Here is an 18938-nt window from a genome sequence, read left to right as displayed (position 1 = left end):
ACTATACAATGATGATATTGAGAGAATTATGCATAATTCTCTCAATATCATCATTGTATAGTTGAAACATTGGGAAATTCTCTATTCTGATATACTTCATCCTCAGCAGACTTCATTATGTATTTCTTCAGAACAGAGAGTATCACTTTTAAATATTTGGACAAAGAGTTGAACAGGAAAAGCACCTTGATTGTTTTGCACATTTTTATTCACATAGTAGTGCAGATATTTAACTTATTCTTCTGAGTCACAAGTGTTTATATTTAACATTTCATCCGCTTCTGTCATTTCAGCAAATAACTAATACAAGAAAGAACTCCTTATGCATAGTTCTGGAAGTGTGCATGTTTCTTTTCTTAAAAATTGTCTGCCAATAAAGAACTTTTATAACTCTACAACAAAAAGACAAATAACCGAATTAAAAAATAGTCAAAGAACTTGAATGAATAGATATTTCTCCAAAGAAGAGAAACAAATGTCCAACAAATACATGAAAATATGCTCATTGTCATTAGTCATGGGGAAAAATGCAAATGAAAACCACAAAGAGACACCACTTTACACCCACTAGACTGGCCATAAACAAACAACACTGCATGTTCTCACTCACAGGTGGGAACTGAACAATGAGAACACATGGACACAGGGTGGGGAACATCACACATCGGGGCCTGTCGTGGGGTGGGGGTAGGGAGGAGGGATAGCTTTAGGAGATATACCTGATGTAAATGATGAGTTAACGGGTGCAGCACACCAACATGGCATATGTATACCTATGTAACACACCTGCATGCTATGCACATGTACCCTATAACTTAAAGTATAATAATAAAAGAGCAAAAAAAAAAAAAAAACACAAAACAAAACAAAAAATAAGCGTTGTTGAGGATGATGAGAAATTAGAATGCCAATACATTGCTTATAGGAAGGTAAAATGACACAACCACTGTAGAAAATAATTTGGTGATTCCTCAGTAAATTAAACATATGACCTAGACATTCTACTCATAGGTATGTAAACAAAAAATTGAACATCAATGTTCAGACAAAAACCTGTACATGAATGTTTACAGCAGCTCTATTCACAATAGGCAAAAGGCAGAAAGAACCACTGTATGGTGTATTTTCAGCTATAAAAAAGAATGAAGTACTGATACATGCCACAACATAGATGAACCTTGACAACATTATGCTAATAAAAGAAACCAGACAGAAAAGGTCACCTATTGTATGGTTCCATTAATATGAAATATCCAAAACAGGCAAAACCATAGAGATGTAAAGGGAATTAATGGTTGTTTGGGGCTTGGGGGTGGTGAGAATGTGGAGATACTAATGTGGGTATGTGGTTTCTATCTCCGGTGATGAAAATGTTCTGTAACTAGGTAGTGGTGGTGGTTGCCTAACATGATGAATGTAGTTAAGGCTACTGATTGTTCTTTATTTGTAGCCATTTTATTTATTTATTTATTTTTTGAGACAGTCTCACTTTATCACCCAGGCTGGAGTGCAGTGGTGTGATCTCGGCTCACTGCAACCTCTGCCTCCCGTGTTCCGATGATTGTCCTGCCATGGCCTCTCTAGTAGCTGGGATTACAGCCATGCACCACCACTCCCAGCTATTTTTTGTATTTTTAGCAGAGACGGGTTTTCACTATGTTGTCCAGGCTGGTCTCGAACTCCTGATCTCAAGTGATCTGCCAGCCTCAGCCTCCCAAAGTGCTGGGATTGCAGGCGTGAGCTACCGCACCTGGCCTATTTGTAGGCATTTAAAATGCCTACAATGGTAAATTTTATGTTGTGTATTTTGTGTGTTTTGCTCCAATAAAGACAAAATTTAAAAAAATGCCTAGTCAAAGAGTAAGGATATTATCCTTTTGGGGGGTCACATATACAAATTTATGCCACTGCTTTTCGAAAGAATCTTTTAATGATCAGGTGAAATGATGTCCTTTGGAGTGAATGACATATAGTAATTAAAAATGTGCATTAATACTGATTTGGGGCCAAACATGTAACTTATGTTGTTAGACTTGCCAGTCTTAAGTCTAGTGAAATCTCACAGGCTATCAAGACCAAATGTTGTATTTCAAGTCACAGGTGTGGAGACAGGGTAGCGATCAAAGTACAGGTTTTCAGAGTTAAGTGAAATTCAGTGAATTCAAAGCCTAGCTTTTTCTCATACCAGACATGGAATTTCAGAGAAGTTACAGTAATCTTGCAAGTCTGTTTCCTCACTAGTAAAAATGGAGATAGATAATAATCTAATTGAAGGTGACATATGTATTGAGTTCATATATGATAAGTGCTTAACACTGGACTCAGCATATGGTAAATGTTCAGTAGATTAGCTAGTTCTAAGACAGGCTTATAAACATACTTTTTCTAATGTACCCTTTTATAAATTTTTGTGAGGAATTCACCTTCAGTTTGAAGGAAGTCCCCTTATCTTGCTTGACTTGGCAGGATTCTAATTGGGAGGGTGTCTTTTGGCATCCTGACTAGATTCTCATGCACAGACAGTGATTTTTTGATTAAATGAAGTTAACAGTAAAGTGGTGATCTCTCTACTTCTACTCTCAACCCCCATCTCAGCTTTCCCCAAGTATTCTGGAACCCTTTCTGAAGAAGAGGGCAGTTCTAACTTTCAGGAATGTTCTGGTGCCAGCTCAGTATGCATCTGCTTATTAATCTTATCAATAGTAACAAAGTATTTGAAGGGCAAAGAAAGAGAAGATTATTGCCTATTTGAAGTTTATAAAGAAAGCCAGAAGAAAAAGAAAAAAAAGAGAACAAACGATAAAGTAGGTCTTGTTTCTTCAACCACGCTCCAAATTACTGATTTTAAACTGCTCCAAGGACCCAAACTGTTCAGCAATGTGGGCTACACTCCCTGTGATACCCAGCCAAGGCGTAAAGAAGCTGACATAAAAACTCAAAGGAAATCATGACTCTTGCAAAACAAAAGACAAAGGGTGTACAAAGGATCATCATTCAAGTTCGAAACCTGCTTGATAGTCCCAGCTCAGCACAAGGCTTTCCACATCTCCTTGACATTAGTCAGCTGGATGTCAGCTGTACTTACAGCAGTTTTGCCAAGGGGTGTGAAGAAAACACTTAAGTGTAAAACTTATGCCTTGATCCTCAAGGAACTTACAATAGCGCTGGAGAGATTAGCCGTGTAACTGACACTCCAGGGCGGTCAATGAAACGTGACACACGAGTTGGCAGGGACCTTGAAGGAGAGGGATTTCACAGTTAAGGATCATTTGTGGCTGGGGGCTTGTCAAGGAAGGCTTTAAGAGGTGGGATGGAAGTGGCGGGCAGGGCTTTAGATGGGCGGGAAATCCAGGCGATCCTGGCCAAGGACTCAGGCACAGGACCTCTGGATGGCCCGCCCGGCTGACCGGCCTCACCCTTTCGGGCCACGGCGCGTGCGTACCCCAACGCTCGCGCTGGGCGCATTGCCCGCGGGAAGCCGGCCAGGGCCACAGAACACGAGACACCGCTGGCCAAGGCGGGAAAAGACTCGCGCATGCGCGGCTCAGCGTTCCGGGCTTGCCGGGTTGGGGAAAGGGAGGTGGAGTTTCCAACAGGGAACTTGACCCGTTAGCTGCTGCAGCCATGGCGGCGCGTTCGCCTCCCTCACCGTACCCTCCGCCCCCAGTGCGACAGTTGGGCCCCAGGTCCCCACGTGTTGGGCGGGGAGCTGAGGTACACGCAGTGCGCAGTGAGGCCTCGGGTTTTGCCGGCGCAGCGCGGGAGGTGGTCGCGGACAAAAGTGATAAAATCTGGCTGGGCGAAGAAGGGTCAGGGGGCCGGCGAGGGCCTGGTGGGGCAGCTCCGGCTCATGCTCCCCTCCTCAGCGCGCCCATGGGGTCCAGACGGCTAGAGGGCATCTCGGTAGAGGAGGCGATGGTGACCCGGACGCAGCTGCTGGAGGAAGAGCTGAGCAGCCTAAAGGAGGAGTTGGCCCTGTGTCAGGTATCGAGGACTCTCGCAGCCGGCCTTTCCCCACCACAGCGGGGCCGGGACCCGTGGGGAGGCGCGCCCTTCTTCCTCTGCCTGGGGACCTACCCCGCCCCGCCCGGCGGCGCTCCCTCTCGGCTGCACACCCTGCTAAGCCCGTGGCCGGGGGCTGGAGAGACGCCACTGCGCCCGGCTCCCCGACGGCTCCCCGACCCCGGGCCCCTGCCCCTTTCCGAACAGCGGCCAGATAGGCTTCGCCTCCGCGCCGGGGTTTGGTTTTGGTCACTTGGATACTCGCAGTCGCATCCCCTCCCGTTCCCACAAAGCCCAAGTTCTTGGTGGTGACTATAGCCAATACCTGCCTGGGGCCCAGAAGTGACATGCAGTCCACTAGTTGAAATAAACAGGAAAGTGTAAACATTTTTGTTAAAGTAAAATCCATCGATGAAGGAGCCTGTTTTTAAAATTTCAAACCCACACTTGGCTTTGTTTTTACCCAAACTTAAGTTGTAAACACAGACCAGTAACGTTTACAAAGTCTCAGAGCCGGGAACTTACAATAGATAATGCTTGGTATTTACTAACCAGCTATAGTAATTCCGCGGTCCTTGAGTGAGAAATCCCATTTTCATGTGATATTGCCAGTGAAAAACATTTGCTAAGTCAATTGCATTAACATTACTTTCCTGTTTGTAGAGTTTTTGTAAGGATGGACTTGACTATACTCCTGTTTAAAGAGATTGAATTTTCCTTTAGTTTTGCATCCCTACCATCATCTCTTTTGATTTTACCAGAACCTTCAGATAGGGTTGGGAGATTGGATGTGGGAAACTCACTAAACAGTAGATGTTTAAGTCACTCTGCCTTCAAGGTAGAAACCAGTTAGGAACTGCTGAACATCAAAGTAACTTTGTGAACAGTATCATCAGTTTAATAAAACAATTCATGAAATTCATTCTTTTTTTTTTTTTTTTTGAGATGGAGTCTCGCTCTGTCACCCAGAGTGGAGTGCAGTGGCACTATCTTGGCTCACTGCAAGCTCCGCCTCCTGGGTTCACGCCATACTCCTGCCTCAGCCTCCCCAGTAGCTGGGACCACAGGTACCCGCCACCACACCCGGCTAATTTTTTGTATTTTTACTAGAGATGGGGTTTCACCATGTCAGCCAGGATGGTCTTGATCTCCTGACCTCGTGAACCGCCCGCCTTTGCCTCCCAAAGTGCTGGGATTACAGAAATTCATTCTCTCATAGTTTGTTCTGTTGAATTCTTTTGCCCGTTTTATAGGTCCTTGCTGACTGAGTAGAGGGTGTAAAAATGGGACCATCTTCAAATCGAATATGCCTTTGGTTGAACAAGGTTGGGACATTTTATGTGGTGCCCACTTTTCATTTTCCCATTTTTCTGTTCTTCGTTGGATAAGGAGCAAAGGGATCAATAAATGGCAACAATGAATTGAAACATTTGTCATCTGCCGCCCTCACCCTTTGGGGAGTTTTAAGATGTGAACCCTTTAATACTCTTGAGTCCTAATTATTTTCCACTCTCTTTCCTCCCACCTCTGCCTCCCCACATAGTTAGGCCTTTAGCTGGCTAAAGAGCTAAGATACTTACTTTTTTATGAATGACTTGGTTAAGTAAGTCAGTCTGTTAGAAACAGCCTGATGAACCTCTTCCCGCAAACACATTTTTAAAAATGTGGCTCCAAACATGGTATTGGCTTTTGTGACCTAGGACGTATATAGACTAGGAAAATGATTGACATACTCTTGGCAAATATGAGAATACAGAGATGGTCATAAGAGTCTGGAATGATTATTTCTTAGATTTTGTAATATTAATACTCTTATAATTGTAGGCAGTATCCCGCACCATAAAAGCCTTAGTCAAATGAGACACCTGCTCTTGGGGAATCTTGGGGAAAAAGAGTAATTGAACTCCCAATTGTTTTGTAAAAAAGCATTTAGGTGATTAAATATTCACTTTTACATCTTTTAAAGTTTATTCTCCCGCTTATTTGTTCAGCTAGAAATGACAGTACCCAAGAATACATAACATTAAAACTGCTGAAAATTACAACTTGAAGTAAAATTCATTTTGTATCTCAACCTAGTAAGGACACACACATATACATATATTTTCAGAAAGAATACATTCCCTAACATTGTGTGGGCTGATATTTTTTCAGTTCTGTTCCTTTAAAAAATGCTGTCCAGATCTAAATTAATTTCAGAACCCAACAATGCTTGAAACATATAGTTTGGGAAAAAGAACACTGCTAATTAGTCCATTGTCATAAGTAGTAGCTTCATTTAATTTGTTTTGCTTTCACATTCCACTTACGGGAATTCAATGATGTGTGCTTGGTGAAGTTTGAGTAATTCCCCATACCATTCTGCATCATTGGAATGCCTCAGAACAAGCATGTAATAGAAAGTAATCAGACGTTTCTCCTAATATCAGCATCTCATCCCACTCTAAGTGATTGTATTATCTAATTAAACTTTTAAACAATATGGCTTCCTGATTAGCAAGTGAACTATAAATAATGCTTACCTGGAGAAAAAGTGACTAATTTCAATGAGGGAAGAAAAGCTGTCTGCATTGCACTTACTGAGAGTAGTAGGTTAGCTTCCAAATGTAGCTTTTTCCTAAGGAATCTTTCAAGGGTGTTCCAAAGGGCAATTTTGCATCCATGACATTTAATACCCTATTTCACTAATTTAGAACCCAACTCCACTACATTTTTAATTTTGATTATATATTTTTAAAAATTATTATTTGATTCTGGTTGGAAGTTACATAGTGAGAATAAAGAATTTTTTTTTTTTTTTTGAGATGCAGTCTCGCTCTGTTGCCCAGGCTGGAGCGCAGTGGCGTAATCTGGGCTCACTGCAACCTCTGCCTCCCGGGTTCAAGCTGTTCTCCCGCCTCAGCCTCCTGAGTAACTGGGATTACAGGCGTGCACCACCACGCCGGCTAATTTTTGTATTTTTAGTAGAGACAGGGTTTCACCATGTTGGTCAGGCTGGTCTCGAACTCCTGACCTTGTGATCTGCCCGCCTTGGCCTCCCAAAGTGCTGGGTGTGAGCCACTGCGCCTGGCCTGAGAATAAAGAATTTTATAATGACAGTAGTTTGGGAGGCTGAGGTGGGTGGATCACTTGAGGTTGGGAGTTTGAGACCAGCCTGGCCAACATGGTGAAACCCAGTCTCTACTAATGTACAGAAATCAGCAGAGTGTGGCAGCATGCACCATTAATCCCAGCTACATGGGAGGCTGAGGCAGGAGAATTGCTTGAACGTGGGAGGTGAAGGTTGCAGTGTGCTGAGATTGCGCCACTGCCCTCCAGCTTGGGCAACAGAATGAGACTTTGTCTCAAAAAAAAAAAAAAAAAAAAAAGGAATTTTATAATGAGTAATCTTAGGTTTTTATTTTTTGTATTCATTTTATTTGTGACGGTCTCCCTCTGTCACCGGTGCTGGAGTACAGTGATGCAGTCCTGGCTCATTGCAGTGTTGACCTCCTGGGCTCAAAGGATCCACCCACCTCAGCCTCCAGAGTAGCTGGGACTGCAGGTGTGTGCTACCACGCTAGGCTAATTTTTGTATTTTTTGTAGAGATGGGGTCTCTGTCTCCCTGTGTTGCCCAGATTGGTTTCGAACTTCTGAACTTAAGCCATTTGTCCATCTCAGCCTTATAGGGGTGCGCTACCACATCTGGCTAAGGTTTTTATTTTTGTTATTTAAAAAGAACATCGTTTAGTGCCTGAAGGAAAAATATAAAGAGAATATGAGTGATTGATAGTAGTTAGTTTCCTTGTATTAATGTCTGGAACAGTTTGAAAACTAGTTCTGTGTTTTTTTGGGGGGGAATTTTTTTTTGTATATGAAAGTTTTTTTTTAATAATTCTAGATGTAATCCAAATTGAACATAATATAGCATTTAAATAACTAAAAAATTCACAAAACTCATATATAATGCAGTTCCACAATCCATTTGTAACATTTTATTGTTCACAAAAGAATTTTTTTTCATATCACCAGACTTACTGTACAGCATGGTGTTATAGTTAATAACAATAGATTGTGTACTTGAAAATTACTAAGATAATAAATTTTAAATGCTCTCATCACAAAAAAATGGTGGGTGTATGAGGTAATGGTTATGTTTTCTTCTTTGTTTTTTGAGATAGGGTTTTGGTCTGTCGCCCAGGCTGTATGGTGGCACGATCATGGCTCATTGTAGCCTTGACTTCCCGGGCTCAGCGATCCTCCCACCCTCAGTCTCCTGAGTAGCTGGAACTACAGGTGTATTCCACTACGACTAACTAATTTTTAAGTTTGTAGCGATGGGGGTCTCACTATGTTGCCCAGGCCAGTCTCAAACTTCTGGACTCAAATGATCCCCTCCCATCTTGGCCTCCCAAAGTGCTGGGATTACAGATGTGACCCACTGTGCCAGCCCTAATGGTTATGTTAATTAGCTTGATTTAACCATTCTAAAATGTATACATAAAACATGTTGTATGCCATAAATATATGCAATTTTTATCTGTCGATTCAAAAATACTAAAAACCAAAAATTCCAGAAGAAGAAATGGGTAAATACATTTCTAATCTTGAAATAGAGAAGGCTTTTCTAACTGGTACATGAAGTCCATAAGCCATAATGGAAAAGATGGATACATTTGAGTATGTAAAATTAATAACTTGCTTTTTCAAAAAAATCAATAAGCAACAACAGACTGGGAAGAATATTTCTGACAATGGGTAGACACAAGTCTGATTTTAAGATTTCCTCTAAGTTTCCAACAGCACTTATATTTCATTGAGAGAACATAGTCGTATAACCCATAAGGCAAGAGAGATCGGTCTGTTACTTGGGGAGAATTGTTTCTGTAACCAAAAAGAACGGATGATGGAGATAGAAATTGAGGTATCTGCCACACAAGTAAAATGAAATCACTAAACATACAGGATTATTAAACGAAATGTGCTGTGAAAACAAAATTGCAACTGGAAAAGGGGTTACTAGAGACTTGGGAGTTTTGGTGACTATGATAGTAGTCAGGGAAGAATTCACTTGAGATATTATTTAAGATTTAAGCAAAGACTTGAATGAAGTGAGGGAATACTCTATGTGAAAATGTGATGGATGATGCAGTATGTGCATTGGCCCTGGTTCAAGTAGAGTAAGAACGTCTGTGTGAGCAAGGAGGAAAGTGACGGCTGAGGTTGGGAAGGTGTATATGGGCCAGGCCATATGGACTCTTGTAGCCTTGACACAGAGTTTGGATTAGTTTCCTAATTTGATGGAAACCCACTGGAGAGTTTTGAGTTAGAAGGCTGTGAGACCATGATGGAGAGCTGGGCAAGAGATGGAATTGACTTGGACTGGGGTGATAGTGGTAGAAGTGGTGAGAGTGTTCAGAATTTGCCTATAATGTAGATAAAGACAGTAGGGTTTGTTGATGATTGGATATGAAGTGTGAGGAGAAAAGAATAACCAAGATTGGCCGGGCACGGTGGCTCATGCCTGTAATCCCAGCACTTTGGGAGGCTGAGGCAGGTAGATCATGAGGTCAGGAGTTCGAGACCAGCCTGGCCAATATGGTGAAACCCTATCTCTACTAAAAATACAAAAATTAGCTGGGTGTGGTGGTGCGTGCCTGTAGTCCCAGCTACTCAGGAGGTTGAGGCAGAAGAATCACTTGAACCTGGGAGGCAGAGGTTGCAGTGAGCTGAGATTGCGCCACTGCACTCCAGCCTGGGTGACAGAGCAAGACTCCGTCTCAGGGAAAAAAAAAAAAAAAGAATAATCAAGATTGACTCCTAAGTTTTAGATCAACCTAACCCTAACACCCAGCTCACGGGCAGGCTGCATGTAGCCCAGGATGGCTTTGAATGCGGCCTAACACAAATTATTAAACTTTCTTAAAACATTATGATATTTATTTTGCAATTTTTTTAGCTCATTAACTATTGTTAGTGTTAGTGTATTTTATATGTGGCTCAAGATAATTCTTCTTTCGCTGTGGCCCAGGGAAGCCAAAAGATTGGATACTACTGTTTTAGATCTTTGAATAAACGAATAGATGGCAGTATCAATTTCTGGGAGGGAGAGGGGCAGATTTGTGAGAGGGTAAGGAACCAATAATTTTATTTTGGACAAGTTAAATTTAAGATATCTATTAGGTTTTCAAGTGGAATTATTGAATATGCAGTTGGAGATAATTATGGAATATGCAGTTGAATATGCAGTCTGGACCTAAGAGTAGAGGAAATGACTCTAGATAGAAATGTGCGAGTCTCAGTGTAGCGTTGGTATTTAAAATCATGGTTCTGATATAAGGTCACCCAGGGCAGTGGTTCTCAACCCAGAGTGCACAGATTCACTCAAGGCACTTTTAAAACATAGTGATGCTTGGATCTAACCTAAGACCAATTAATCAGAATCTCTAATTCGTCCCTATTTTTTAAAAGCTCCCCAAAAGGGATTCCTGTCAGCCAAGGTTAATAACAACTAACCTAGGTAATAAGGACTGAAATTACCCATTGTCCTTTGGATTTGGCAACATAGAGGAACTTGAATAATGATTTTATCATAATGGTGGGGAGGAAAATCTTACTGGGAAGCATTATAGAGTGAATGGGAGATAGGAAATAGACATAGTAATTAGAGGCAACTCTTTCAGGGAGTTTTGATAAAAGGGGAGCTGAAAATGGGGCAGCGGTGAGGGAAGTTTCCTTTTAGAGCAAATTTAATTAGATATTTAGCATTTCAACAGTTGTATCCCAAAATATAGGTGATAGAAATAGTAAAAGTGAATGTGGATTACCTGTGTAATAACTTTTTAAAATAAAGCTTTCCCCCATACCTTTAAAGAGAGTCAGTTGGTGTAGTTATACAACTAGGGATCAAGTAATTGGTTTTTCATTTTAAAATTTAATGTAGTATCTTATTTCACTACAAAGCAATGCATCTAAATTCTCTTTTATTTCTTTAAGGCTGATAAAGAATTTGTATGGTCTTTGTGGAAACGTCTCCAGGTGACAAACCCAGATCTCACACAAGTGGTCAGTTTGGTTGTGGAAAGGTGAGCTCTCAAATTATTTTTTCATGAGTATTTGGTGTGTTGAGTTTGTTTCTCTTCATTATTAAAGTTAATACTTGTCATTAATCTCCTAAAGAGATCCATTTAATGTCTAAATAAATGTGGAGCCGAAAATTAAAATTGTTGGATAATGAAGGGTGCCAGTTCACCAAGTATAGGTAGGCCCTATTCCTGTTCATATTCTGACGTATTTGGAGAGTGTGTAGTTAAGAGATAAAATTATGTGTTAAATACTGTGTGTGTGTGTCTTGAGCTGTTACAGTTCAACCTTAAAAATCGGCGAAGTCCCTGTTGTTTGACTTTTTACTCATAGACTGCCTCTATAGGGAACTTACTAGACGTGACTCAGTTTTCCCCTAAGATAACTGCAGTGTGTAATTGAAAGCCTGGGATGACCTTGCTGGTGTAGACTAAGTGTTCTGGAGTAGATTAAGGGATTTTACTTAGCACTCCATATTATCCTGTAGGAACTGCCCATTTAACTGTAGATTGTTGGGCCTCTTCTTGATCATTAGAAGCAGTGGAATGATCCTGGGTTCTTCCTATCAAACATTTGGTATATTCCCATGACACTTAGCACAGCAATTAAAACACTTGCTTTCCTAGTAAATGGATTTCGTTATACTTCTTAAATGAGAAGCTAAACATATGGATACCTTTTCCTTTTCCTTTTTTAAAAATTGGAATCGTGATCCTAAAATCTGAATATCATTTTTCATTACTTGAATTATATTCACCTTTGGAGTCTCTAGTCCTGGGATCATTCCAGTGTTGTCTGAAATTTGACTTGTTAAAAATCTGTGATACATGCCTGAGTATGTCTAATTTTACCATCTTTGGTTATTATGAACACTTAAAATAGTATAATCAGTTTCTTCTCATGTGGCTTGTATGTCTGATTCATCAATCATTTTTTTTCCTTCTGATGATCAGAATTAAGTCTTTTGTTGAAGTACCCTTATTACTTCCTCAATCATTTTTGAGATGAAATGTGATCACTCTCAGACTACCTCTGTTTTTTTAGTAGAATAAGCCTTCTAGAGAAGCCTTGGGACTTCAATTGTCATTTCCATGATTCTTTATTCTCCCCTCCTTTTATTTGTTATTTTTTAAAACTTTCTAAACCTATCCATAATTTTTACTTTTCTCCTGGTTAAACAGAAGCATATATTAAATTATTGTTAGTTCATTTTCCTCATCCTTTACAATGTCTATTTTTCATATTTATAATATACAAAGTATACATTCATATAACATACAATTTATAAATAAACATACTGTATATGAGAGGTAGGTGTTCAAAAGTCTTTTGTTGATAAGGTGTAATGAGAAATTTTGGAGATTACTGTTTTATAACTGTGACTCTCAAAATTTAGTGTGCACAAGTTATACTTGGAGAATTTATTAAAATGAAGATCTCTGGGCCTTTTACCTGATCTACTGAATCTCTAGGGGTGGGATCTAGGTTTAAAATAAAGTTTAAAATAACATTTCCAGGTAATTCTGGTGTCTGTAGATTACACTGTGAGATTCCTTGGATTTTGAGTTTATTTTTGAAATTAGAAACTATAAGTGGCATTTATAATTTTATTACTATGTAAATACTTCCTAGAGAACCATGTAGTATGTTCACATCCACTGAGAAGTGAAAATGATATGCCAAATACTCAACCCATGTCTGTTAAAAATAATGTTCTAAATATCAAGGTCAAACAGATGATCTTTCTGTGTAGTCTATTAATTGTCCAAATTATGATCCATTTAGGTCTGTTTAATTTTTAAACCATGGACTTCCTGGACAGCATTCCCCCCTGGAATTTCTCATTGCCCTTCTCTTTAGTTTTTCTTATAAAGAATGTCTATGTTCTTTGTCAGACATTTGTATAATAGGCTGAGGACATTTTTCCTTGTCCTCTTTGGCTTATGGTATGGATTACTTTCTGAACCTACTCACATTTGTCATTTTAGATTTTCTTTTCATTGTACAGCTGAACTTATTACACAGTTTCTAGGATGCCAGATCATCCTTTTCTTTTTTGTCAGATTATTTTCAAGTATTTTTTTTTTCTGAGAAAGGATGGACAGGTGGCACATTTTCTGACTCCTTATATGACTGAAAATGTCTTTCTTTTGCCCTTACACTTAGTTGGCACTTCAGCTGAACATAATTATTTTATGTCCATGTATTTTGCCTTGGATTTTTGAAAGCATAGTTCTGTTATCTAATTCGAGCATACTGTAATGCTACCAAGGAGCTCATCAGTGTGATTCTTGTTTCTTCCTAGATACTTGCTTGAAGCTTGTAGGATTTTCTCTTTAGGTGCACTATTGTAAAATCTCAACATCATCTGTTTATTTGGGTCCTTTGAAAGTTTATTCTTCTTAGTCTTTGGTGGGCCTTTCCATCTCAAAATGTGAGATTTTCTTTTGATTGATACAATGTTCTCATATCTTTTCTTCATTGTATTCTTTGTTTTAGCACTCTGTTAGAGGTTGGAGCTTACAGATTTGACCTTCTTTTCTGTTTTCTTTCTTATCTCATGTTTTCCATCTTTTTATCTTTTGTTGTATCTCTTCGGTGGCCTTCCTACTTTTTGTTCCATCAATAAGTGGAATTCTTCTGTTTGCTCTATGCTATGATCTGAATGTTGGTGTCCCACCAAAATTCGTATGTTGGACCCTAATACTCAATACGATAATGTAGATGAGACCTTTTGGAAGTGATTACATCATGAGGGCTCAGCCCTCATAAATGGGATTAGTGCCCTTCTAAAGGGATTTAAGGAGCCTCCCTTCTCTTCTGCCATGTGAGGATACAGAAGGTGTCATTTACATGGAACAGACCCTCACCAGACACTGAATCTGCTGGTGCCTTGATCTTGGACTGCTGGTGCTCCAGAACTGCGAGCAGTACATTTCTGTTGTTTATAAATTACCCATCTAAGGTATTTTGTTATAGCAGCCCAAATGGATGAAGATTCTCTCTGATTATTTGAATTTTTAAATTTTAGCAGTCAAATTTTTACCTCTAAAAATTACTTATTTTTAAATGTTTTCCTTTTTCAAAGTAGCTTTCTTTAATAAAATAACTTTTTAATCTTTCTGATTATAATTTTTTAAGTTCTTTTCTGTTTCTTGTGTTATCTTTGTTTTCTGTTGGGTAACTTCTGTTTATTCTTCCTAGTCTTTCTTTTTTTTGAATTAAAAAAAAATTCCTTGTCTTTCTCTTTGATACTGTTGATTTTCTTCAAGTGTATGATGAACATTCACTGCCTTGCTTTTATATAGGCATGTTGCTCATATGGGTTTGCTTTTGTTTTTTGTATATCTGTTTACCGGAAGGTTTCTCCTTTGAATGTAAGGATCGCCTGTGGGCTTTTTGTAAGGGTTGGGGAGGGGCCTATCCACAGGCTTTCCTGAAAGGTATGTAGTAGATAGACTTCATTGTGGTGAATGAGAGTTAGGTCCTGTAAGTCAGGTCCTTTTCTAATTCTGTTGCTTGCCCAACACTCTGAGTAGGGATCTTTGCCAGGCAAATGGTTGTTGTTTTGAATGCAGATTTTGGCCATTTGATGTAGGCAAATGTTGCAGGTAACTGTTCTGAACATGGATGAGTGGGAGGCTCAGCTTTTTTTGGTAAATGGTTTCTTAATTAATTGTCTTGATTCCGGCAGGCTTCTGCTGTCTGTACTTACTAATTGGGTACTTAGAGCCTTTCTGGGGCCTCTTCTATGAAAAGCAGCATCCTCTTCTGTAGACTTCTATTTAGGTTTTGGATTATAATTTTTCTCTTTTGGTTTATTTGTTTCTATGAGTCTATGCTTCTGTTTTTAAGATATTTGTCAAATTTATAGTTCATTTGTGGCTGCTTGTTTCCCATGCTGATAAGGATGTATTTAACGTGGTATGACTTCGGGTTGTCAGTGTCGTGTTGTTAGCTCATCACCTCAGAAAGAAGTATAATATCATTTTTAGGGTTATGGTATATTCTATTATTTAGATATAGTATATTTGTATTTAACCACTGTAATTTTGTTGTACATTAGGACTATTTTAAAAAATAGTATAATAATGCTGTGATGAATGGCTTTTTGGATAGTTTGCCCTGTATTATTGGTTTCAACTGATTGTGCTACTGACCTAGTGAATAGAGGCTGAGATTGCTAAACATCTTGAAATGAAAAGAATAATCCTGCCCAATTAAAGAATTATACTATTCTACTCCATATGCCAGTAGTACCCATTTGGACTGTCTGTGTAGATGTGTTGTGTGTATATGCTTTACTTTTTATTGTGGAAAAATTCTAATTAGGTGCAAAGACAGAGAGAATACATTATTGAACTCTCATGTGTACTCATCACTCACCTTGAACAGTTATCAACACACGGACAATCATGTTTCATCTATAAACCTCTATTCTCTCTCTCCTTCTACCACTAATGGATTTTGAAGCAAATCCTACATATTATGCTGTTTTAGCTACAATTACTTTAGTGTTTACAGACAATTCTAGTTACTAACAGTAATGTTCTAAAAAGTCACTACAAATACTTAATTAGCTAACACTGAACTGTTACTCCTAGAGGAAGTTAAGGGGTTAGGTTCCTGTGAGCCTCTGGTCACAACAATTTTGTCAACTGATCAACACATAGCCTTGTTTTATGTGTGTTTCTGTTTAAAGATATTTCATTTATTGTTCGTTCATTGATGTTGAACTCATGACCAACAGCACTATAACTCATGCCTGAACAAAGCTTATCTAACACATTGTTTTCTCCTTATGGCATGTCACAACCTTCTTATACTTAGGAACACTAGCCAGCACTTCAGCACTGTGCTTGATGATCATTTGAAGGACTGAAGTCATCAAAAACAAGCACCAAAATGTGACAAATGTGGTACTAAATAAACCATGAAAAGGCAACTTGTGTTTATAGTATAAGAGCTGAAGCAGAGTGTCACCTTATTTGACATCAGTTGGAAACATGTGGGTTGTATGACTCAAATTTTTTGCCACTTTGTGTGTACCTGCAAATGACTACAATAGTGCCACAATTTTTATTTATTTTTATTTGTATTATTATACTTTAAGTTCTTGGTTACATGGGCAGTACATGCAGTTTGTTACATAGGTATACACGTGCCCTGGTGGTTTGCTGCACCCATCAACCTGTCACCTACATTAGGTATTTCTCCTAATGTTATCCCTCTGCTAGCCCCCCAACCCTGACAGGGCCCAGTGTGTGATTTTCCCCTCCCTGTGTCCATGTGTTCTCATTGTTCAACTCCCACTTATGAGTGAGAACATGCGGTGTTTGGTTTTCTGATCTTGTGATAGTTTGCTGAGAATGATGGTTTCCAGCTTAATCCATGTCCCGCAAAGGACATAAACTCATCATTTTTTATGGCTGCATAGTATTCCATGGTGTATATGTGCCACATTTTCTTTATCCAGTCTATCATTGATGGACATTTGGGTTGATTCCAAGTCTTTGCTATTGTGAATAGTGCTGCAGTGAACATATGTGTGCATGTGTCTTTATCACAGAGTGACCTATCATCCTTTGGGTATATGCCCAGTAATGGGATTGCTGGGCCAAATGGTATTTCTAGTTATAGATCTTGAGGAATCACCACACTGCCTTCCACAATGGTTGAACTAATTTACACTCCCACTAACAGTGTAAAAGTGTTTCTATTTCTCCAGATCCTTTCCATCATGTGTTGTTTCCTGACTTTTTTTTTATACTTTAAGTTCTAGGGTACATGTGCACAACGTGCAGGTTTGTTACATATGTATACATGTGCCATGTTGGTGTGCTGTACCCATTAACTCATCATTTACATTAGGTATATCTCCTAATGCTAACCCTCCCTCCACCCCCGTCCCCCCTTCCCACAATAGGACCTGGTGTGTGATCATCCCCTTCCTGTGTCCAAGTGATCTTATTGTTCAGTTCCCACCTGTGAGTGAGAACATGTGGTATTTGGTTTTCTATTCTTGCGATAGTTTGCTGAGAATCATGGTTTCCAGCTGCATCCATGTCCCTACAAAGGACATGAACTCATCCTTTTTTATGGCTGCATAGTATTCCATGGTGTATATGTGCCACATTTTTTTAATCCAGTCTGTCACTGATGGACATTTGGGTTGATTCCAAGTCTTTGCTATTGTGAATAGTGCCGCAATAAACATACGTGTGCATGTGTCTTTATAACAGCATGACATATAATCCTTTGGGTATATCCCCAGTAATGGAATGGCTGGGTCAAATGGTATTTCTAGTTCTAGATCCTTGAGGAATCGCCACACTGTCTTCCACAATGGTTGAACTAGTTTACAGTCCCACCAACAGTGTAAAAGTGTTCCTATTTCTCTACATCTTCTCCAGCACCTGTTGTTTCCTGATTTTTTAATGATCGCCATTCTAACTGGTGTGAGATGGTATCTCATTGCGGTTTTGATTTGCATTTCTCTGATGGCGAGTGATGATGAGCATTTTTTCATGTGTCTGTTGGCTGTATGAATGTCTTCTTTTGAGAAGTGTCTGTTCATATCCTTTGCCCACGTTTTGATGGGGTTGTTTGTTTTTTTCTTGTAAATTTGATTGAGTTCTTTATAGGTTCTGGATATTAGCCCTTTATCAGATGAGTAGATTGCAAAAATGCTCTCCCATTCTGTAGGTTGCCTGTTCACTCTGATGGTAGTTTCTTTTGCTGTGCAGAAGCTCTTTAGTTTAATTAGATCCCATGTGTCAATTTTGGCTTTTGTTGCTGTTGCTTTTGGGGTTTTAGACATGAAGTCCTTGCCCATGCCTGTGTCCTGAATGGTATTACCTAGGTTTTCTTCTAGGGTTTTTATGGTTTTAGGTGTAACATTTAAGTCTCTAATCCATCTTGAATTAATTTTCGTATAAGAAGTAAGGAAAGGATCCAGTTTCAGCTTTCTACTTATGGCTAGCCAATTTTTCCAGCACCATTTATTAAATTGAGAATACTTTCCATATTTCTTGTTTTTGTCAGGTTTGTCAAAGATCAGATGGCTCTAGATGTGTGGTATTATTTCTGAGGGCTCTGTTCTGTTCCGTTGGTCTATATGTCTGTTTTGGTACCAGTACCATGCTGTTTTGGTTACTGTAGCCTTGTAGTATGGTTTGAAGTCAGGTATCGTGATGCCTCCAGCTTTGTTCTTTTGGCTTAGGATTGTCTTGGCAATGCAGTTTCTTTTTTGGTTCCATATGAACTTTAAAGCAGTTTTTCCAATTCTGTGAAGAAAGTCATTGGTAGATTAATGGGGATGGCATTGAATCTGTAAATTACCTTGGGCAGTATGGTTATTTTCACAATATTGATTCTTCCTATCCATGAGCATGGTATGTTCTTCCATTTGTTTGTGTCCTCTTTTATTTCACTGAGCAGTGGTTTGTAGTTCTTCTTGAAGAGGTTCCTTACATACCTTGTAAGTTGGATTCCTAGGTATTTTATTCTCTTTGAAGCTATTGTGAATGGGAGTTCATTCCTGATTTGGCTCTCTGTTTGTCTGTTACTGGTGTATAAGAATGCTTGTGATTTTTGCACATTGATTTTGTATCCTGAGACTTTGCTGAAGTTGCTTATCAGCTTACGGAGATTTTGGGCTGAGATGATGGGGTTTTCTAAATATACAATCTTGTCATCTGCAAACAGGGACAATTTTACTTCTTCTTTTCCTAACTGAATACCCTTGATTTCTTTCTCTTGCCTGATTGCCCTGGCCAGAACTTCCAACACTATGTTTAATAGGAGTGGTGAGAGAGGGCATCCCTGTCTTGTGCCAGTTTTCAAAGGGAATGCTTCCAGTTTTTGCTCATTC

At 39.3% G+C, this 18938-nt stretch overlaps 1 protein-coding gene across 14 annotated transcripts in view; it reads left to right on the top strand.

Annotated features, from left to right (window-relative positions):
• Positions 1-3549: 3549 nt before the first annotated feature.
• CNTLN (centlein) overlaps positions 3550-18938 on the top strand; it is a 369520-nt gene continuing 354131 nt past the window's right edge. For all 14 annotated transcript variants that reach the window (XR_012424673.1, XR_012424675.1, XR_012424672.1 and 11 more), the window contains exons 1-2: positions 3550-3984; positions 10979-11067. Coding sequence is in view for 9 of the 14 variants with exons in the window: in XM_074017428.1 (XP_073873529.1) it covers positions 3625-3984; positions 10979-11067 (449 nt within the window). In the remaining 5 variants the exon portion in view is untranslated. The remainder of the gene's footprint in view (positions 3985-10978; positions 11068-18938) is intronic.

Source organism: Macaca fascicularis, chromosome 15 (genome assembly GCF_037993035.2).
Source record: "Macaca fascicularis isolate 582-1 chromosome 15, T2T-MFA8v1.1".
In the NCBI taxonomy this organism is placed as follows: domain Eukaryota; kingdom Metazoa; phylum Chordata; class Mammalia; order Primates; family Cercopithecidae; genus Macaca; species Macaca fascicularis.
This window is presented reverse-complemented; position numbering and strand designations above follow the sequence as displayed.